The 23,935-nt window shown below is 37.1% G+C and overlaps 1 protein-coding gene across 2 annotated transcripts in view; it reads right to left on the reverse strand.

Moving 5' to 3' along the window:
- SLC44A5 (solute carrier family 44 member 5) overlaps nt 1-23,935 on the reverse strand; it is a 342,614-nt gene that overhangs the window by 126,779 nt on the left and 191,900 nt on the right. Inside the window, exon 2 of one of the 2 annotated variants that reach the window (XM_081818649.1) lies at nt 19,652-19,700. In XM_081818649.1, the coding sequence (XP_081674775.1) occupies nt 19,652-19,700 (49 nt within the window). Of the gene's footprint in view, nt 1-10,673; nt 11,089-19,651; nt 19,701-23,935 lie in introns of those variants that run through there. The other variant, XM_081818650.1, reaches the window with a different exon arrangement.

The raw sequence follows: 23,935 nt of genomic DNA on the forward strand, positions 1-23,935 counted from the left end.
GATGGGGTGGCTTAAATAACAGACATTTATTTCTCACAGTTCTGGAGGTTGGGAAGTTGGGTTCACAATGCCAGTATGGATGACTGCCGACTTGGATCTTCATCTCCCCTACGGCAGAGAGAGAGAGAGCTGGCTTTCTCATCTCTTCTTATAAGGGCACTAATTCCATCATGAAGACCCCATCTCCATAACCTCCTCCAACCCTAATTACCTCCAAAGTCCCTACCTCCAAATATCACTGGGGGAGTAGGGCTTCAACAAATGCATTTGGGGGGACATAAACAGTCAGTCCATAACATCAGGCAGCATTTCCTATAGTGTGGTGTCCATGTAGAACCTATTCCAGATTGGGTCTGCCCTCTATTTTTTTAATACATTAAAACCCCTCTCTAAAAATAGAGTTGAGGGCGCCTGGGTGGCTCAGATGGTTGGGCATCTGCCTTCGGCTCAGGTCATGATCCCAGGGTCCTGGGATCGAGTCCCGCATCGGGCTCTCTGCTCCTTGGGAGCCTGCTTCTCCCTCTGCCTCTCTCTCTCTCTCTCTCTGTCTCTCATGAATAAATAAATAAAATCTTTAAAAAAATAAAAAAAATAAATAAAATAAAAATAAAAATAGAGTTGAAGGAGATCATTTAAATTTCCATAGAGACCAAAAGTAAAAGTAATGTTAAAACATCTGACTTTTGTGAGTATATATTTCATTTTAAGCAAATGATCTTGTCTGTGTTATCCAAAATCACAGGTAAATAAGTTATATAAAGTGGAGTTTTATAACATGTACATATGCATTTCATATACTGACTTGAGGCTTCACGTCCTTGAATCTTAGGATACATAAAACTTCAGAAGGGACAAAAGAATGCCAGATACAAATGTCAGGTTAATCCATGTTGTCTTCCGGCTTTTGATGCAGAAGCATCATCCTTGGCTGATTCTTTAATATTCTACTCTAAGCTTCATTTTTGGTCCAGAGCTTCTGGCCAGCATCAGCCTTTGTGGCTTCCCCTGTTACAGGGTCTCCTTGGTATTCTTGGCAGCTGTCTTACATGGAGAGGTGAGCACCAGAATAAAGTGAAGGGCAAAGCCTGCTTCCTATTCTTCAGAGCCAGTATTCAAAGCTAATCTAGTATTCTTCATTCCAAATATCCAGTCCAAATCTCACATCCAACACACATCTCCCTATTCCATATTTCCAAGGCCTTTCTGGATCTGCAAATCTTCAGAGATGTGTGCTTAGTGAACAAAAGCACATCGAGACTATCAAATAAGAAGGCCCCACAAAATTCTAGCCAGGCTGACATTTAGATGCTAGGCTGGTAAACAGTGCATTATGTTGATTTTTAGTTAGCTCCAAATGATTCTGTAGAGACTTCTGTGTGCTTTGGGATACATTAATATTTGTACAGAAGAGAAATATAATCTCTCCTTCCCTCTCCACCCTGAAACCCCAGGCAAATACATCCTTTCCGAACATATGAGCAGCAGACAAGAAATAGCATTTGTCCTACATGCCATATCAATTCAGATGATAGAAAAATGTATAAACATAATTGCTGGCTCATAGATTTTTTTGGAATTTTTTATAAAGCAGCTTTAGTTTGGTTTTCATGCAGCATGGACCTCAATAACACCTCTCAATCTACTCTTTCTCAGAGGTAATACTAAAAGACGAAAAAAATTCTTAGCTCTATTAAAATATTTTTAGTGTTGGTTTATTTAAGTCATTACCAATTCTTCTAAAAGCAGTAAAGGAAAAGGATCTTAGGTCCAAGAGCCAAGATCTGCCCTTTATTCTCCAGAACTTTATTCTGTAGACCTCCAAAGAAGTAAGCCTACCAGTGCATTTCTGCCTCCCTGCTATCATCCTTCTGCAAGGAGAGACAAAGTGTGTCTGTTCAACTCTACTAACAGGTTCAGTTTGGACTGTCTTGGGTCATGCATGTCTTAGCTTTCTTAGGTTAGTGTGGATCATTGGGAACAGAACAGAACGTAAAATGGTTACATATTATAAGAAGCTCAGCCAAAAGCTTCCAAAATAGTATAGCTAACATAATAATATATCCTAGACAAGGAAAGAAGATACACTTCAATAAAGGAAACAAATGATGAAATAAATGACTTAAATTTAGAATACACTGTAAAGTTCTCTCATTTCATTGTCACAGTAAGTTTGTTAAATGCTTGGCTTTTGCACCTGAGTTGGAAAACCTGTTATCCTTCACTTGCCAAGTCTCCTTCCCTGCCTCATTTTTACTCTGATCCTTTTCAAAGATTTTAGCCCCTTTTAGCATAAAGAAAAGATAAATACTTATAAACAGAAAATGAAAGTTAATTATTTATAATTCAAATATGCTGGAAAGTCAAGAATATATGGCACGTAAGTCTCAAGTAGAATAGGGTTTACATAAAAGCTTATACTTAAATTTAGTAAAAGTTACCTACCAGCAGCCTCAAAAAGAAATATATCTTTGAAAACAGTAATAGAAAATGCTATCAAGCTATATCTGACCAGGAAAAGAAACAAACCCTAAGAGCAATCAAAAAAATTCATAGGAAGAAAAAGGAAGAGTAAAAGATGAGGGAATTCTTCACACAAAACCTATAAATGAAAGATATCTTAAAAGCATGATTTTATAACCCATCTGCCTTGTAGCAAATACCAAAATTATGTGAAAAGTCTTTAGAGACTGAATACAACATGACATTAATTTTTATGGAAAGAAATACCAACCTTCTGTGCTCTAAGAGACTTAACCTAGCCCAAGAAAAAACCACGAAAATGTACATAGCTTTTCTTGTAAGTCGAGGGAGGTTAAATCCATTCTATATGCCTAAGGATATAAATTCATTTTTAAGTTATAGCCTAAAGGGCTGAATATTAATAGTTGCCACCTTTCCCTAATGGGAGCAATATTTTGAATGACAAATAGATATTCATTAAATAGTACGGATCATTTAATTATATGTGTCTTCCTAACTGTTTAATATTAGAGAGGTATGTGACCTAAATAATGGTTTTGGTTAGGTGACCTTGTTCTTAAGGTTCTCTTTCTGTCCAATTACCAAGCAAGCTTTTCAAATGCACTTGGAGATTTAATTCACAAATCCCTTAAGAGCCTTCTGGTAAAAGGTTGGGGCAGCACAAATAAGCTAGTGATACATGACCTTGTTTCAGAAAATCAGGCTGGGATTCTAAGTGAGTATGCTTATTTGTCATTGTTGTATTGCTACCAAAGGCAAAAAGCAAAGAAATATGAGTTTTCTATCATAAATATATAGGAGAAAATGCAAATTGGAATTTAGTATCATATTATAATAAGATGTTTATTTATATCTTTATGACATCAGTAAAAGCATTAATTTCTCAGAAATTTCTATCTATATGTAATTACAGATATCTCGGTTTTAATAAAAAAAGGTCATTTGTCTTTATTTATTGGTATTTTGTCTCTAGTGAATACACACGCTCCATTCTCAAAAAGTTTACTGTTTTCTATTTCATCATCTTAAGAACTAACAAATCCTATCTTTCTACAAATACTAATTTGATAATTGGATTATTTGAAGGGAAAAAGCCAGAGCCAAACAATACTATATAACTAATATTACAGCCCCAAACGTATGACAAGTTCCATCTTCCCAGTGAGAAGATTAAAAACGGGGAGGGGTGGGGGTGCCTGGGTGGCTTAGTCAGTTAAACCTCTGACTCTTGGTTTCAACTCAGGTCATGATCTCAGGGTCATGAGATTGAGCCCCACGTTGGGATCCGGGCTCAGCACGGAACCTGCTTGTCCCTCTCTCTCTGCTCTTCCCATTGCGTTCTCTCTCATAAATAAATAAAATCTTTTAAAAAATAATAATAAAGAAATAAGTAATAAAAACAGGGGGAAGGATTCATCAAAATATAATGAGGTAGATAAAATAATTAAAGATCCACTTATGTAATTTGATTTAAAAGTTTATTTACACATGCATATGTAAAATCATACATTAAATAAATATAAATGATATATTAACGTGGTATTCATGAGTTTTTCTTTTTAAATGTCACCAAAAAAATATTTGATTCGTCTTTAACATCCACTTCTTTGCCATCACTGGATTTCTTAGTCATACAGTCTAGTTGCCCAGACCACACAACACCTTCACCTCTAAGATGTCTGAGATACAGTTTTTCAATCTATTGGTGATACTTCCACAGGAAATTTAATTCCAGATTTCCCATTTGTGGTCTCCACAATACAACTACTTACTGTACTACTTTAAAAATTGATTTTAATAGAGTGTTTTTACAATAACATCCAATATTTCTTATGACCAGAAGTAATGAATCTATATTACTTGTCCACTCTCTTTTCAAAATCTCATTTCATCAGGTGATCTCTAGAGCAATCCCAAAGTAGCTCTCTGGTACTCGCTAGTGTGTACTCCCCAAATATTACTTAATTCTTCTAAATAAAGTAACTGAGAAATCACTCAGTAATTGGGAGCTATTCTTAGGACTCCAGAAGCATTCAGCAGCAAGGAAAAATTAGAAATTTGGGATATTTTTGAGGAAAGTCTGGATTTAGAACCATCTTCCAAGTCTGATTAATTGCTTCAATAAAGCATAATAGGTTGCAGCCATGAGCTCCCCTCTGAAGTAAACTGCGGCTGTTGCAGAAAAAAAATTCTCCTTACTGGGCAGTACAGAAAGTCTGTTAGGTTGAGTTGCAGTCTTCTTTATAGTTTTTTGAAAAGCAATAGAATCTTTTAACTCCTAGTGAGGTCTTGATCCATATTTCCTGTTTTTATTAGGGCCCTGTCAGTAGGATTTTGAAGACCAAGACTATTTAGAGGAGCATGATGAAAGACTGACTTTGGATGCCAGAGAGCCCTACCACTTTTTCGATATACCAGCTTTGCCACTAATGAGTTGTGTGCCATTGGATGGTGACTTGCTCTTTCCCTAAGTCTCTGCTCCTAATCTGTAAATGGTAGTTAGAAATAAAAACCTTGTGGAGTTGTCCTGAGATTAAACTGTCCTGGGGATCAAGTGTCTGATACACAGCCATCGTGAAGAAGGAATCACCTTATATTTGAGTTCTAACACATTCCAACAAACTTATTGCGCATGTACTCTATGCCAGGCAATGTACTTGGTATTGAAGATACAAAAGTGAACAGGCAGACCCGTGGCTCACTCTTGTCACTCTTGTAGTGCTCATAGTTTTAGAAAAAGAGACCTAGTCAAATAATCCCACAAATAAATATGTAAGCAGTCCTCCAAGTGACAAGCTGGGCTCTTGACCCCATCCACCCCGAGGGTATCCTCAGCATTTTAATCACATCCATCAAAATGGATCCAACTCTCCAAGAAGTTGAGGAATAGAAGTTTGCTGAAGAGGTCATGGTGGGGCGGATAAGAGGACACACACTGTATGCCATATGTCAGAAACATGAAAATATTCCCCAGTGGGCATGTTTGTTCTCCAAAAGATCCTCCCCTCCGCCACCCAGTTTAAATTCCTTCCTCTTCCTCCATCCATTGCATAGATACAGTTTTCCTCTCATTCTCAGCTTGCTTTTCCACTCACCAAAAAAGAAAAACAAACAAAAGGCTGCCAGGAAATGAAAAGTGACAGACTTACCGAAAAAACGATTTCAGAGAAATACGGAGGAAAGAACTCTATCTAGACTCATAACCTGGAGACCTGGAATCAAACCCCACCTTTGCCATCAAGTCGTTAGGTAACCTTGGTAAATTAAGCCTTTCCATATCTCCAGGCTTTTGTTTCCCCAAACAGAATGCTGAACCAAATAAACTCTCAAGTTGTTTTAAAAGTAAATGGATAATAATGATTCTGTTTCAACAAAAGTATTAAATGAAACTACAGCTTTTAAATTCTATAGTTGAAGTCAATGGATAATTAAAAATGTTTGGCTAATTCTTCCTGTTCGTACTCTCTTGCTTAACATATTAGCATCTATGTTTATCTGTAAGATTTAGTCTTTCCACAAAATCAGCTAAGTTTAGGGGCGCCTGGGTGGCTCAGTCGGTTAAGCATCTGACTCTTGATTGCAGCTCAGGTCATTATCTCAGGGTCGTGAGATGGAGCCCCACTTTGGGCTCCACACTCTGCGGGGAGTCTGCTTGGGATTCCCTCTCTCCCTCTCCCTCTGCTCCTCCCCTGGCTCACATGCCTGCCACTTTCCCCACTCCCGCTCACTCTCTCTAAATAAATAAATAAATAAAATCTTTTTTTTTTTTTTTAAATCAGCTAAGTTCATTTGGGGTAAAAAAAATGGCTATTGAATCATTCAGCATGCTAGTATTTCAAAGCAACCAGCCAACAACTGCCATTAGCATTGTCTATTTCTCATGTCAGTCTAAGAAGCATGAAATTTACTGATGTTTTCCTAACCCAAGCTTCCCTACTGTGCAAAATGAATAGTTAAGCAGAACATTAGCAGAACAGTTTCATTTGTAACTCTAGCCGTGAAGACTTCTCACCACTGTGACACAGGATACACACTTAAAGACAATACATTTATTTAGTGGATATGAACGTCTTTTGACTAGAAAAAGAAATAACAATCATCTGCAGTACTTTAAATAGAAAACATCTGTTTTTCTTAACATACTTCAAATACTTTGAATTTCCTGATTAGTTGTTATATGAGAACTATATTTCTGAAAGACATAATGAGGCAGTTTAAAGATGAGTCTTAAATGATCTTCAAAGCAATGTGAAGAATAATGCTCATGCTCTGAGTAAGGATAGCTAGACCAGACCCATAAGCTCTGTAATATGAACAAATACAAAATAATTCTTTCAACTATTTGCATTTACATCAAAAGTTCTATTAAATATTGCAAGCAAAGGAGGATGATATAAATGAGTGGAGCATAGTACTACATGAATGAAAATACAGTTCTGTACTCTTACAGCATGGCAACAAAATCCAAGATGCTATTAAAGCAGTTTTTGCTTGACTAAGCCAAACATGAAGATTTTCAAAGTAACGACATGAAGCATCTTTGTGAGCATTACACAAATGTGTACATACATCACAGAGTAGGTTCAAGAAGTGTATATACGCAAACACATCTATGGGTAATTACTCCAAGCTGGAGGGTGTATATTTATTTTAGCCACATCAGCCTTTCCTCAGCAATTTGTAACACAAAATGGGAGGATCATCTATTTTTCTCATAAAAGTTTATAAAAGACGCATTGTATAAATATTTGCAGGTGATTTCTTTATTTTTCACCCATAATTCTTTTCCTGCTCCATAGCCAACAAACAAACAAAAAAGAGTAGTTATTATTGGGAAATAAGTATTTCAAATCAAATGCCAAAGGATAACAACAAGGAAACAAAAATATGGAATCTATGAACACTGAAGGTTAAGGGCCTCACACTTTTTAAAAATCAGGCAAACATGTACTGAGCACCTATTATGTACCAGACTCTATACTGGGGAATAAGGATCCAGAGAGAAAAGAAAAGCTTCAAGGAACTCACAATCTATTCATGGATAAAAACAGATAAAAAAGCAAACAAAAAACCCTCAATATGATCAGGGTCATAAGTGGAGTATGTATAATGTATAAAATATTTAGAGAACACAGACAAAAGAGCAATTGATTCTGCCAGGAAGTAACTAGGGCCAAGAGTTACACAAGAAACATGTGGATTTGACCTTTATATATAAGTAGAAGACAAAGAAGAATATTGAGGACATTATTTCTTCAAATTGTATGGATAATAATAAAGTTTTAAGAATCTAATACATTTCCTTCAAGACCTCTCTTCAAACTCCTATGACTTCTCTGTATGTACTAATGAATTGATCTCCCAGATGTAGTGTTAGCTTAAATACAGTAGAGAAAAAATAAACAGTAGAAAAAGCTATTATGGTGTGCTATTATTTTTTACATAAAGAAAGGGATATATAAGATATATATGTATATACATACAAGTATATACAAAATTTTACATGCATACATTTATTTGAAAGGCTACACAAGTCATTGATAGTATTTGTTGTCTCTGAGGCAGGATTCTGAGGTGCTAGGGACTCGATGTCTTTTCTGTACTGTTTGAAATGTTTACCTACGTGTATTACCTACTTAAATAAATGAACAATTCCTTAAAACAAAACACTTTCTATGGCTGTTCCAACTAAGAAATAACATATTCTTATTTTACTCTGCATATTCCCAGGGGTGTAAAACAATTCAGCATGGGTCATACCAGCTTCTGATTTTTAAGGGAATTAAAATTGAACTCACAAACCATAAGATTGTAGCTAAAGGGCTCCTCACATTTTAGTACACTCAGGCAACGAAAGTTAGAGATATTAAGAGACAATACCATGCTCCTTGTTAAAGATGCGGAGATTGTATCTACTCAATACCAAGACAATTAGTCAATATGACCAATCCAATGAAAAAACTGGGCCAGTTCAAAGAGGGTACAAGTCAAATAAGTTTCAATAGTTGGGCTGCGCTCCTAATGCAAACTGGCCTTCAGGATATCTACAAGAGATGAAGCCCTATGTTTAGGATACTATTCCAAATACTGAATGAAGACTTTTTGCCTTTATAGATTTTTTTTTTAAAACTTGGAATACTTTGTCCTTTTCTTTGCAAAATACTCATCCAACCCATCTTTCCAGGCTCAGTTCAAAAGTTCTCTTGTACATTAAATCTGATCTTTATCACTTGACTGAGGTCTTTCTTCTATAACTGGAAATTCTATTGCCCTTACAATCATCATCATGGTTTAGCACTTAACAACTTGCTAAAGTTTATGTGTGTGAGTTTTAACTCCCCTGGGGAACTGTAAATGATACAGATGGCCTATCAGTTTAGGGAAGTAGACATGGTCTACTAATCCAAAACAGATCACAGAATAAACAGTATACCAAAACTATAATACATAGTTTAGGGAACCAAGAATATTAAATAAATTCATAAATTCAGCACAAATATTATGCACACATATTAAAGCCAGAGTTTTAGGGAGGAAGGTGATGGCAGTGGGATGGAAAATCAAACCTCTTCCAGAAAGGAAGAGATGTAGTTTCATTCCCTCTTTTATTGAACAAAATTAAATTATGGATAATGCATATGGAGAAGGTGGCTTATGTGGTTGTAACTTTGGTTTCCTGAATCTGAAAAAACAAGTTGTGATATCAAATGCACAAATGTAAACTAACAGTACCTTCTACACTTCTTCTATACTTATTGCAGGGCACAAGGGGGACGTATAAAATGTAAATGCACATTACAGTGGAATGTTTTTAGGAGGGAAACATTAAGAATAAGGCACATAGAGACCATCAACTCTAGTGTAAATTTTTTTACTTTAAATTTTGAGCAAACAATACTTTTCTTTCAATTTTCAGCATTGAGCCTTTTTTTTTTTTTTACATTTCTGACAGAAAGCATCCTCTGAAGAATACATGACAAATTACCATGAAACATAAGATAAATAATATTTTACAGGGCCACACCTTTACCAATGTGAAGAAATTAATTCTTGAAGACATTTCACCAAGTAAATAGGAGACTTCCAGCTTGAAATAAATGCATAATGATCTGAATTCAAAAGTCTAGAGCACATAAAGTGATATCTATACTTGTAAATCATGAAACACAATGACATCTTGGATAAATTTTTAACAAGTAACTTAAATCAAAATGACAATATGACATGTGTTGAGAAGTTTTAGTCTAATTTTATCATGTCCTGACTGTTAAAATACACAGTTGTGAGGTTTGTTGTCACTTTGTCCATTTGGGTTTATAACGCCAGCAATAAAAAGCTGTTGTTGTTTTGTTTTGTTTTTTTCTCTAAGAGGCTATATATAGGATTTGGACAAGCTCATATCAAGTGAAGGGTCATGCCTGACTGATGGTTTCATTACCAAAATAGAAAGGCATTTCAAGTAACGCTTAACTGACATTTGCATACACTATTTATTTAATAATTCCTTACTTAAGCAACCAAGCAAAATAATCATCTAAAAAAAACTAAAGCACAATTTGGGAAAGATTTAAATTAAATACCAATACCTAGATAAAGTTTGATATACTTCTTCACTAATTTTTCCTCACAGATTTAACTGGAAAATAACCTTCATATCAAACAGTTGCATAGTCATTACATTAAGAAAAGCAATTAAGGTCACCTGCTAGTGAGTGGAGAGAATTCTACTAGGCTTTGCCTTTCTGCCTCCTGATAATGCTCTTTCTACTCCTGGGTTTTCTGTGGTTCTATTAAGACTTAGTAACCTGGCTCCACACTGCTGGTGTCTGAATGATTTAGAAATTCCATAATGAGATGCTGTTACTAGGATTGCCTCCAGAGGCTCCATTTCACATTATCCAGCCCAGTTACAGAGTGAGGGCCACACCCCTGGGCCCAACCCCTTGGAAGCTGCTTCACCCCTACTGGCTTCCCCATTGTGCCCACTCATGGGTCTCCTGCTCCAAATGGACACAAAGTACTTCCAATTTTTAAACAGAAAAATAGTTTTTCTCCCCATTGTCCTGCCAAAAGAATTCAAACTTAAAGTATTATAATGGTTGAGAGCAAATGAAAAATTCATTCAGTAGCAAACCACATTCTGTGGTCCCCCTGGAGATGCACCACCCGGGTTCCCTTCAAGAAGGACTTACTGCCTGGTTGGGGCAAGTGTGGTCATCAACAGCCTTTATGTGCCAGGATCTTCACAGTCTGCCTCAGCCATTTCACACCAGGTTATGCCCTCCAAGGACAGCTGACAAACCCCAGGGACTGAGCCAAGTGGGCTCATTAAGATGTAGCCATTTCAGAGTTACTCCAGACTGCTGGGAGGGATAGTATGTACTCCAGAGCTCCCTGCTGGGTGGGTTGAGGCTTTGTGGTAGCAGCTGACATCTCTCTCTGTGCAATCCTACCTTCTTCCCCTTCTTTTCACTGGTGTTGATTCCTAATAAAGAGCTTGCACCCCAAATTCCAGCTCACCATCTGCTTCTGGATAACCCAATCTGCAACATAGGCCTCCATGAGTCTGATTCTGTTCTTCAATCTCTATTAAAATCATTCTCCTCTTCCAAGGTCCAGCTCAAATGATACCTTCAAAAAACCTTTTTTCATCCCTCCAATTGGGAATAATTATTCATTTCATTCATTTTACTCTATCCCCCTGAATTATGCCTGTATCTCTGTGTATCAAGTCAGTATTTTTTATATTAAAGTTAGTAGTTTAAATTTTAAGTTTATTGAGAGCATAGTCTATGTCTTATTAATTTCTATATGCCCACGTGCATAACAGATAAGAGTTATGAATGAAAGAAAAGACTAATGCATGATTTGGAATCTACATATACCTCTTCTCTTTTCCTTCTCCATTATAACTAAAAAAAACCCCATCCCCTTTCCATCCCCAACCCCACCCCTTTCCATCATACTGCACTCACACCAGCCTTCATTCTGCTCTTTGAACATACTAAGCTTATTCCCTCTTTAAAGACTTTATGTTTTGCTATTCCTCTGTCTGAAGTGCCATGTCCTCAATCTTTGTATGGCTAGTTCCTCCTTGCAATTCAGGTCGCATTTCAATTGTCAGCTCTATAAAGAGGTCTACTGTGGCCACAAAGTCTAAATTAGAGCCCAACCCCATCCTCAGCTATGCATTATCACATCATACTGTTTTGTTTTCTTCCTCATAGTTTCCACTTTGTGATACTGTCATGTTCATTTCTCAGATGTTGTCTGCCCTATCTCTTCCCTCTTCCAAAAAAACAGGTGCCTTGTCTATCTTGCTCATCACTATATCTTTAATGCCTAGAGGATATTGGGCAAATAACAGATGACCAATAAATATTTGTTGAATGAAAATAAATGAATACTAATCTTTGGAATAGCAGCCACATAAAACATCCACAGCTGAGAGGTCCTTTGTTCTCTTCCACTGCTTGTACTTTCTACATTGAACCATAAAGTTTTTTCAGTTGTCTGTTTCTTCTATTATCTAATTCCTGAGGACAAGGACATCCTATCTTTGTATTATCACCCACTAGCATAATTCTTATCACAGAGTTACATGTATTATAAATATTTGTTCAATGACTAAAGGAAAGCAAGGCTGGGGAGGAAGCAGAGTGACATAGAACCTATGGATAAACACAAGGGTGAACTTCACAAGAGGCTGAATAATGGCCATAGCACTCACTATTGTATTTGAGGCAAAATAGTCACCATATATGAGTAAAGCCTTACTTACAGGTTTGAACTCTAGGACTTAAAGTCATATTTAAAGCTCTTGCTGGGAAGCTATCCAAATTCTATACCATTTTCAAATGACATTGGTGTGATATGGGTGCTCAAATTCCTAAATGCAACGCTCGGCTAATAGGAAAATAACATCAGAGTTCTCTGAGCTATTTGCACTACTAGGGCTTATGTAATACATACCAATTTTCAATTCAATTAGTTTTCATGAAGTGTCCACAGAGGGCATGACACTCTATGTAGTGCAGATCCAAGTATGCTATGTCAAGGCAGGTCAAAGATTTATAGGTCCAAGTGTAAAAAGTTGTTTATTCTGTTTATCTCATTCATTTTATGTTAGAGCAAAGCCATTAAAATGTTATGACCATTTGCTTGACCTGTGGTCCAAGTCTGAGAAAATAAAGTCCAAATTGCTACAATTGGCACTCTACGATAAAGGTCATATATTATCTTCTCAGGACATGGAGATGGAATTTGTTTATTTTATTTATTTTTCAATGGGAAAGCTCACCTGAAAGATGCAGACTAAAAGAATATTAACATTTATAAGCACAGCTATGAAAGAAATAACCCCATTCTTTATAAACAGAATGCTATCCAAGGAGTAGATGCTCTAGCTAATGGTATATTGAGGGGGGGAAAAAGCCAGCCCTCATCATTATTCACATATATACTGAATGCAGATCTCTGTGCTTCAAGAGAATTATAAGACAGATGACAAAATAATACATGAGTACAAGTTAAAAAGCAATCACAAGTAGAATGTACTGAATATCATTCACAGCAAAAGCTGCAGGATTTCAGTGGAGGAAGATACTCTGAGACTGGGGTCAGAAGGGGTGGATCCTGTGCAGGGCCATTAAGCAAGGAAGACTACCACTTTATGTAACAGTAAGGTGCTTCCCCAAAACTTGAGAGAATAGAAAATAATGCTGCTTTCTGAGAGTTAAACTAAGAAATCAACACATAATTAAAGCAGAGATGTACATAGTCACTTCAATGATAGTATAAGCCTCCCAGTCCAACAAGCCTGATTTTAAACTTATTGACTTTATTAACATATCTAAAGAGAATTGCAGATAATGATCAAACAGATCTGCCCTTCAAGCACTCTCCAGGTTAGGGCACCAAATCAAACTCATGTGAGGATCCAATTCCGTTGATAGACACTGTAGGCGGCCAGCACCTGATGCCATTAGGCATTCTACTCATGCAATTCCCTTGTTTGAACTATACACTCATCAAGCAACCTTTTAATAATTAGGTTTCTCGTGTAGTTTGTCTAAAGGGAGCAATGTGCTGGTCAGGCCAACATGAACACCAGGTCTGCTCAGCAATTAAATTTCTTAATGTAAATTACTGCATTGGTATTCTGGTTTTATACATCAGTCTCTTGTGAGATTTGTTAGTGCCAGTCATCATCCCTGAGTTGTTGTAATTCTAGGCCACTGACATAATAAATTTTCAGACGCTGCAGAAGTATACAGGACTGGTTTGATTCAACAGAAATTTCATTCAAGGGTTTAGAAACCCCAGAGAGAGAGAGAGACAGAACCAAGGGGAGGAAGAGTAGTTTAGGCAGATACAGTAAGACAAATTTGTGTAGGGATTTGAATTTAATATTAAGGCATAGGAATTAATGTTTAGCAGTAGGAACTCACTGGTGAAATTTGAGTAGGGGTGCGACATGACCAAAACTGTTACTACTTAGGAGAACTCATGATTTAATTGAAGAATTAGCCAAGCAAACAACTAATTACAATACAGTATTATAAGTACGCAGAGTATTCTGAGAGCAGCAAAGAAAGTACCTGCAGTTTACTCTAGGGATGATCAGGGAGTATTTCTCAGAAGAGAAAACTTACAGTATTTTTTTAATGTTTTATTTTTTAAGATGTTATTTATTTATTTGAGAGAGAGAGAGGACAAGCAGGGGAAGCGGCAGAGGGAGAGGGAGAAGCAGACTCCCCACCGAGCAGGGAGCCCAATGTGGGGCTCAATCCCAGGACCCTGAGATCATGAACTGAGCCGAAGGCAGATGCTTAACCAACTGAGACACCCAGTCACCCCCTTACAGTTTTTTATTACACTTTAATATTCTTTCAAATTTTCCTCTTTATTTACATACTTTTTTAGTTAAAAGAAATATATCAATATTTCCAAGAGCCTCAGAAGTATATTTCTGACTTTCTACTAAATATCCCTACCTGGATATGCCACAGGAATCCCAAACTCAACATTTCAAAATCTAAATTTATGGTTTTCTCTGCCCTTCATAACCATCCTTCTTCTCCTCATGTGTTTCCTGCTTTGGTGATCATAACCACAATGCATCTGAATATCAGACACAGCCATGCTAAATTCTCTTTTCTATCCCCAACATACAGTCAGTCCAAAAGCCTTAAAGGTTTTGCCTTTTCATTACCACTTAAACTTCTCTCCCAGGGCCACTGCCTTAGTCCACGTTTTAATCATTTCTCAGCTGGATTACTGAAATAGTCTTCTAAATGGAACCCTGCCTTCATTCCAACTAGCGTCTATCCTTTCCAGCACATCTTCAGTTTTGAAGCTAGGGTGATAGTTCATTTAGTCATCCAACAAATACATAGGTGTCAGGGACTTTCTAAACCCAGGGATAGAATGATGAACAAAAGAGACAAGGTTCTTGCTTTTCATTGACCTGATACTCTAGACAGGACATTAATTATGTAAGCAAAGAAATGACTAAAGCAGTTTTTCAGTAGTGATAAATATTATAAAGTAAATACAATTAAATGATGTGGCAGAGAGTGACTATGTTAACTAACTGGAATTTAAATGAAAAGTTGAAACTACTAAAAAAAAGGGAGAGAGAGAGTGACTGGGGGACTGGGTTGTCATTAAGGCCTCTTAGGCAATGGCAGTTAGGAGCAGGATGATAAGAGGTAGCCAGCCATATAAAGGTCTGGGGGCAAAACATTTCAGGCAGAGGAATAACAAACACAAAGTCTCCAAGATGGATGTAAGTTTAGAATGTTCAAGTGTAGCTACAATGGAAGAAAGCAAGTGTAGCTACAATGAGAGAATAAAGAGAAAAAGAGTGGTAGAAGATAAGGTCAGTGAATTACACAAAGGGCACTCATGTAAGGCCCAGTAAGTTTGAGTTTTAATCAAAGTGCTATGGGAAGCTATTGAAAATATACAAGTAGAAGAGCTGTGTAATTTCATCTATGATTTGAAAGTTCACTCAGGGTCTTGTGTGGATAATGGATTTAAGAAAAGCAGGAGTGTAAGAAGGAAGACGATTCTAGGGTCCAGTGCAAACGTACAGGCAGGATGTATAGAGCCATGGATGAAGGTGGTAGCAGGAAAGATGGAGAAGCAGTTGGTTTGGTGATATATTGTGGAGCTAAAGCCAATAAGACTTCCTATGGAGTGAATGTGGGAGATGAGAAAAAAATAAGAAACCAAGGATCTGTAACCTAATGGATATTGGTGTCATTTTCTGAGATGGAGAAGACTGAGGGGGAGGTTTTAGAACTTTGGGGAAAGAGTAGGAATCAAGAGCTCAGTTGGGCCAGATTAAGAGAGAGTAAGTATTGAGAATTCAAAGAGATATGTCAAGTAGGCAGCTAAATCCGGAAATACAGAGGTCAATGGAAGAGTCATTGGTAACTATACAAGCTTGGGAGTCATTGACATACAGATAATACTTAAAGTTATTGGCTTAGTCTGAAAATAGACTAGAAAAGGAGAAGAGTAGATGGCCAAGGACCAAGTCCTGTGGCATCCCAACATATGGAGATCAAGCAAAGATTGAGGAAACTGAAAAGTAGAGATCAATGAGGTAAAAGAATCTTCAGGTGAGTATAAGGTCAAGGAAACCAAGAGAAAAGAGTGTTTCAAAAAGTAGAGTGGTCACCTTTGTCAAATGTTGCTGGGAAGTTAAAACAAAAGACACCACCCACTGCACTTGGAAAGATGGAAATCACTGGTAACATTCTCAAAATCAGTGTGAGGAGAGTGTTAGAGAAAAAATCACTACTGGAGAGAATGTGAGGGAAGAGAGGAAGTTACAAGCCATTTTGACTTACAAAATAGTTTGAAATAAAAAGCCTATATCCATAGCACTCCCTTTGAAAACTTTTAGATAGTCTCCAAATGTGAAAGGAAATGGAAGGAAATAAAAATAAATGATGTTATAATTGGTATAACAAAAAAGCACACCGGGGCGCCTGGGTGGCTCAGTTGGTTGAGCGACTGCCTTCAGCTCAGGTCATGATCCTGGAGTCCCGGGATCGAGTCCCGCATCGGGCTCCCTGCTCGGCAGGGAGTCTGCTTCTCCCTCTGACCCTTCCCCCTCTCATGCTCTATCTCATTCTCTCTCTCAAACAAATAAATAAAATATTTAAAAAAAAAAAAAAAAAAAGCACACCAATTATTTCAACAAGTAGCCAATATAACTGCATAAATTTAAGAGACAGCATTGTATTCTCACAGTAACTTGAGATGTCTACTTGATAATGGCACTTTAGAAGTCACAAGAGGACATCAGTACAGTACTTTCCATGTGTGTCACTTAGGCCATAAGCTGGACTCTTCCTTCTGTGCTTTGGCATTAAGGGTTGAATCAGTTGTGAAATTTCATGGTTGAAAAGGACTTAGAGGTCATTTAGTCCAACTCCTTTGTGTGAATGAATCCCCTCTACCACATCCTTAATGAATGCTGCTTCTTTCTTTCTCTTCTTGAACCCCTTTCATGACAGTGGATTTGCCACATCCTCCCAGTGCTTCAGGTAGAAATAAATGCATCTTATTACATTTCAGACAGATTTTTCACCCTTCATAATAATAGTTATTTTCAGCACTGTGAAACCTACCAATTTGATTAGTATGAGTCCTCTGTCCTTCATCTGTTTTGTGTATAAAGGAAAAAAGGCAATTATGGAACATGTAGGCCTTTTATTTCTATTTACCTGTCAACCTATATGCTGCCTCTTTCCAGAAAAAAAAATCTTAAATGAAATGACTTAAAACACCTGGGTGCAACAGTTATTAAAATAGAAATAGAAATTCAAACTCCCGAAAAGAAATTCTTGACTCAAAGACTAATGTAGTTGCTGGCATTGAAATTAAATTTATCAGTGGGCTTTCTAGAATTCAGTACGAAAGGAGAAATATAGTGGATTACACAGTTCTCCTTATCTAACAGAAGAAAGTATACTAATTCTCCATTAAATGAAAATTTTTTTCTTAGTTCTAAATTACAAGAGGAATTTCTCATGTAGCATCTTACAAAAGAGCCTTATTTCTTTGTTTTCTATTTGCAGTCATTTTCACTGCCATTTCATTTTTACCAAGCTTACAATCTCAATCCAATGTTAAAAAAAAAACTCTGTTGAATATAGGGGACAAAGCCTGAGCACTGGATAACTACTTTTCAAAAGGGATTGGAAAAACACCTTAAACTACCAAAATCATCCTTTTGGGGGGGATCAATATTATGGGGCATTGGTTCCCATAGGTCCAATTCTTAGTGGATGGGAACAAATGAGAAACTGAGTTAATATCTCCTATGGCACTAACATCATTCCTTCACCTCTCCTAGAAGTAACTAAAGTTGGGTGATTACTAGGTACAAATGATATCCTTGTGAACTGAGAGAGGTGTACAGAACATGGTCGACTGAGAAGCAGAGAATGCTGAAAGGGTTGGCCTGAATATCTGACAATAATTTGGATCTCTCAGAAGGGAAGTGATACCTATAAGCAAAAGGTATTACTAAAGCTGGCCCTGCTGCTAGGGGTAATGTGAAGAATTTGGGCTTTCTCATTTGCTCATTAAACACTCCAATTATTTTCCCAGGAAGGGCATTATAGGAAAGTTACAAATGGGTCAACTGTGTCTTCCTGTAGTTAAGCCCCTGTGGTTTTAACAATACTTTTCCCTGTTCTTGGATTAGAGATTGGGGGAGGTATGCCCACATAATGACCATTGCACCTTTGAAGGCTTCTGTGGTGCCTAAGACATCACAAAAGGCCCTCAGTAAAAATAAATTACTTTGCTCATAGTGATTATCACAGTTGGTTAGACTTTACCTGGACTCCCTGCTTCCATCATTAAACTCTAAATAACTAAAGACAGATCTCAACTCCTTCCCCACACCTAAAGCCAGCCCGGCATAGCTCTGCTTTCTTCTCTATAGCTAGAAAAGGCACACCTTTAATCTGTATTTTGTCCATCCAAATGTGGCAGCACATTATTATTATTACTATTACTGCTACAACTACTACTACTGTTGAATCTGGGTTATATCTTGAGGTCCCTTAAGGCCAATAAGCTAGATTCGATTCTCACAAATTAGTTACTGTAAAATCAATGCAAGTGCAGTAAAAGTAACCCACATACTGAATGAGGCTGTTTGTATACTGGACAACAGAATGTATGCATGGTGTTACCATGGAAAGAATGAGAGATTTCAGACTTAATCTAAAGAAGGCATTGGTACCCCTTTGAATAAGTAACCCCAAACAAACAACTTGGCTTTTTGCAGAATTAGAATAAACTGAACACATACTTGCTTAAAGCCGGGATATTGTAGGCACAGTAAATGCTAATGTCCATGCTGATGGTTGGCAAGTGCAAACAAGCATGCTGATCATTATTTCATCTAGCAGTTTATTATAACAAATGCCAGAAATCAAAGTCAAAGCTAAGCAAAACCCAGCTACCAACAGCATAATTTTCTCCTCATTTTTACCTATTCTACCCTTTAAATCCCTTTCTGATTAGCCGGAATCCTGGAAAAGAGGGTAAAAATAATAATAAAAGAGGCCTGTGAATTATTGGATAGTGTTTAAATGCCACACAACTTTGAGAGAGAAGCACCAGTTGAGACAAGTACCTATTTCCCTAGAGCAGTCTAAAATATCTGAAAGCTTACACGATGCAATGGTGAATGGTTGTCTCTAAGAAAGCTCTCTGCTTTTGGAAGCTGAGTAGCACAAATACCTGGTGTGGAAGAAGTTGGCATAGCAACTCTGCATTTGCAGTGGTGAATCACAGAGTAAACAGGTGCATAAAACAACTACTCAAATGTGTTTGCTTCTCTACAAAGTGGTTACATCTTGTAAAGCATTTTTAGGCTTCTCTTTTTGAGAAATACAAACTCTTCGGTCTAATAATTTAAGGCATTTCATTTGCTGAATAAAAGAGGATATTCATGAGTCATGGAAAGATTTATTCTCTGTATTTTCTCTATATAAATGAGGTGACATTTAGGCTAAAAATAAGTCATTTCCCCTTCATAGAAGATACAATTCTCCATTGACCAGAAAATGGTACCAAAAGTAAGCTTTCTGTGTTTGTTAAAAAATACATTTCCAAGAAAAAAATTGCTTACCTCTTGGCAACAGGCCCCTTGAAATTAGGATCAAATGTTCTTGGATAACCTGCATTTAAAACAAAGAACTTTTTAAGCATATATGCCAATGAAATGGCAAATAAATACATATAAGATATTAATAAAGAAAAATCTACATCTTGGTTACTACCCAGTACAATGTTGAATTCATTCTTTGGTCCAGGGAAACATCCATTATGCCTTGGCTACATCTGCCAATCTTTTCCCTCTCTCCAATAAGAAGCAAGACTGGGAAGAGTTAAGGACCATATTCTACGCATACCGTACACATATCTCCCACTGTTCTGTGTGGCAACATTATAGATTCCATCCAGGCTAGCAAAACTTGGAGGCCTTCTGGTCTGCAAAGCCGTTCTACCATCTGCCATCACCAAGTATTGCTGAGTGTTCATGAGGTGCACAGTATAATAGAGATGCCTGCTTATCTGGTTCTCCCCTTTCTCTCAGTAGATTAGGCTTTCCTTCAAGAAGTTGAAATATTAGTTGGTCTCTGCCACATTGGCTATATGGTATATACAAATCATTATTGTATTATATAAGTATTATTTTTAACTGAATTTTTTAAGATCCTATTGGCAGGCTTCATGCCATCTGGGAGATGTCATTTATTATTGCATTATGAGTATGATATATTACCCCTGTTTTTTTCTCTTTTTAAAATATTTAAACTTTGAATGGCTATCATTCTTGATTATTTTTGTGTATATTTTTCTTGTACAAATTTTTATATAAACTTTCTTTTCATAGCATGTCATGAATATCTATGTCAATAAATTTGTATCTACAACTTTATTTTTTAATGGCTGAAAACATTTCATTGTATGAAAGCCTGTTATTTAAATTTACCAGTCCTCTTTTGAACTTTCAGATTCTTTCAGTTTTTCTTTTATAAACATTGCTGTGATGAATATTCTTGTTAAATTTTAGCACACATCCTGAATGTTTCCCTTAAAATAAATTTCTGAAAGTTTAATACCTACCTGTAGACAGTTCTTAAGAATTAAAATATAATGGCAAATTACCCTTCAAAAAGCTTGCACTTGTTTATATTCCTATAAACAATGAGAATGCCTGTTTTTCCATAGTCTCTCAGCAATGCTAGTTATTATCAGTTTCCTCATCTTTTTTTTTTTTTTTTAATTTTTAGACAGGACAAGGTACACACAGAACGGCCTTTTCCCAGGACATGTACTGTGTAATCAGACCCAGGACTAAGTTCTGTAAAATCATTTCTGGTCAGTGATCTGTATTTTGCAATCCCAAACCCTCGATGCTTCTCCCCCAACCTAAGCAGTCCCACCTCTTCCTCTAGGGATTTGTCCCTGTGAGAAGGTCTAGTCCTGAAATTAAAGAGGGCATTTCAAAAGGGACTGGCAAAAAACCCCCATGTGTCAGCAACCTAACTCTGCCTGTAAATGGGGACCTGAGTTCTGAGGACTCAGAGGCCTCTTCACTGTAATCACAGGCTGAGGACAAAATAACAGAAAGGTAAGGACACACACAGAACAGAAATCTAAGAGCCAGTCAGTCAGTGAATATTCATAGAGCACCTATGATATGCCGAGAGTGCCAAGGGCACAGAAGATATATAAGGCATGGCCCCTATCTTGGAGACCTTAGCAACTGGTGGGACAAGATCAACATTTGATTCATTCAACAAACACTTCTTGAGAATCTTTATTTACCAGGCCCTGTGCTGTAACATATAAACACTGAATATACCATATAAAACAATCAAGAGCTAAATTGTGTGGTTATCTGCCTTAAGTGTTACAAGAGTTCTAAGAAAGTAGGTTTCATCAAGGACTAGAACAGTCAAGAGGGTTTCATTCGAGAAGTGAGAGTTTTATGAAAGATTAGAATAAAACAAGAGGAAAAAGAGAAACATTTTGGGTGGATGAAACCAGAATTCTGTTCAATTCAGGAACTATTTATTGACCACCTATTATGTGTTCTGCATTAAAAGAGGCACTACAGGGGATACAAGCTTTACTGAAACAGTCTCTGTCTTCAATAAGCTAATGAACTGATGAGCAGGGAGAGAAATAAGAAAAGTACAAAAATTACTATAATACAAAGACGAACATGATATCATAAGAGGGTTACAAAGAAAGTGTTATGAGAGTTCCAGAGAAGGAAAGGTCACTTTTAGTTGAGATTAGTAAGGAAGGGTTCCTAGAGCCACAACATTTTGGGATGGACAGGTGAAGTTTAGACCTGTAGCAATGAATGAAGTCACAGAGATGATTAGTGTGGTTGGGGGGATGGTGAAAAACCCAGTTTTATTGGAGTAATGGATAATGGGATAAGAGGAGGGGAAAATAAAGCTGAATAGATACCATAGGATCAGACACAGAAAGCCTGAAAAATTGGGATGGAATTTATTTTATACATCCTAGGCCACAGGGAGCCATAGAAGGATTTTGAATGAAGGAATGACGTGGTAAAAGCAGTGCTTAAGGAGAGCAATCCAGCAGCAGTATACAAGTTGTATGGCAAAATGCAAAGTCAAGGAGATCAACTTAGGAGTCCGTTGTAATAATAGAGGTGAAGTAATGGGAGCCACTGCCCAAGTGGTGGTAGAAGTGATGGAAAGAGAGATTCAAGATTCATCAGGGAGAGTTGTGTGGCATAGAAGTCAGGAGCAATTGTTTCACCTCTGAGTCTTGGTTTCCATATTTGTAAATGGGGATAACAACAGTACATATGCCATAAAGTTGTTATGAGGATTCGATGAATTAAAACCTGTAAAAGTGCTTAGAACAGAGTCTGGCACTTAGTAAGTCCCCAGTGAATATTCATTATTAGTGAAGGTAATTACATGAAAAAAATGTATGAATGACTTGGGGGGTAAAAGAGAGAAGTTAAAGATGGCTTCAAATCAAGTGACTATAGACCTAGAACCCGTAATTCTCAATCACTTTTAGTCTTTTGCCTAGGCTTTAGGGAAGATTGATGCTACTGAAATAGTTTGGGACCATTAGTAGGTGGAAGAAATTGCAAAGTTGTTATAAGAAAAAGAACATGAGGTTGATTTTGAAGTGACATCTGATTATAAATCCATCATTCAACCAGAGTTAAGAAACAGGAGTCTTGGGTCATGTCTTGAGATAAATATGTGGAAGTCACAAAGTTTGTATCATGAAGTGATGAACTCCATAAAGAAGAACTTCAGGATCTGTCAATTATGTTATTATAACAACCAGAACAATAGTATTTAACATGTTTTTAGCATTAAATGCTAAGTGCTTTACCAAGTGCTTCATTTGCATTGTTTTGCTAGCTTTGATACGATAACCTTATTATGTAGGTAGATTGAAAACCATTATTAGCCTCGCTTTACATATTAAAAACATAAGGCACAAAGAGGCTAAGAACGTGCCCCACCTGGGATCTCTTCTGTCTAATCTTATTGTGGCAGAACAGATCCTACTGGCTATACCCTACAATGCCAACATTGGTTCCTACTCCAAGGGAAAGTGTATAAAATGTTTCCTGTTTGAGACAGTCCATATATACTTCAGTGTTGAGTTCTCTGACACACTGTCAACTTCTCTTTTCCTGACTGCTTCTCTAACTTTGCCCAACTAGGAACTCACCTCCTCACAATTAAGGGTAAAAGGTAAAATTAAACAGTTACAGGAAGGGAAACAGAAAAGTGATGCTCAGGAAAGCTAAAGAATTCCAAGAAAGAGGGAAGATTATAAATTCCACAGAAAAACGATTACTAAATGAATGCTTATTTGTATCTGGGACTGCTATAAGTACTTTGCACATAAATCTGCCATTTTGCACAATTCCACAGAGAATGCAATGTGAATTGTACTCCCTTGCACTGTGCAATGCAATACCCCCAGTATATTTAGTATGTTATTTAATGCTCCATAATTCTGTGAGGTGTGTCATTGTTATCATTCCATTTTACAAATGAGGAAGTTGAGGTACAGAGAGTGAGCTAATTTGCCCTAGCCCCTCAGCTAACAAGAGGTGCGGGTGGGATTGGAAAGCACATGGTCTGACCCCAAAGCCTATATTGAGCCACTTGGCAAGAAGTTGCTCACTGGTGATCTCAAAGAAATTCCACAGATGAGTGGGGAGAGGAGGTAGATGAAAAGGGATTAGCAACTTACATTGATCTTTAATTATTCGCTTTTTACATTAAAGATAGGCAAAACTACTTTAAAAGTATCTAGGCCAGGGGCGCCTGGGTGGCTCAGTTGGTTAAGCGACTGCCTTCGGCTCAGGTCATGATCCTGGAGTCCC

The sequence above is a fragment of the Leptonychotes weddellii genome, chromosome 4 (genome assembly GCF_054177405.1).
Source record: "Leptonychotes weddellii isolate Sample4059 chromosome 4, ASM5417740v2, whole genome shotgun sequence".
NCBI classification, from domain to species: Eukaryota; Metazoa; Chordata; class Mammalia; order Carnivora; family Phocidae; genus Leptonychotes; species Leptonychotes weddellii.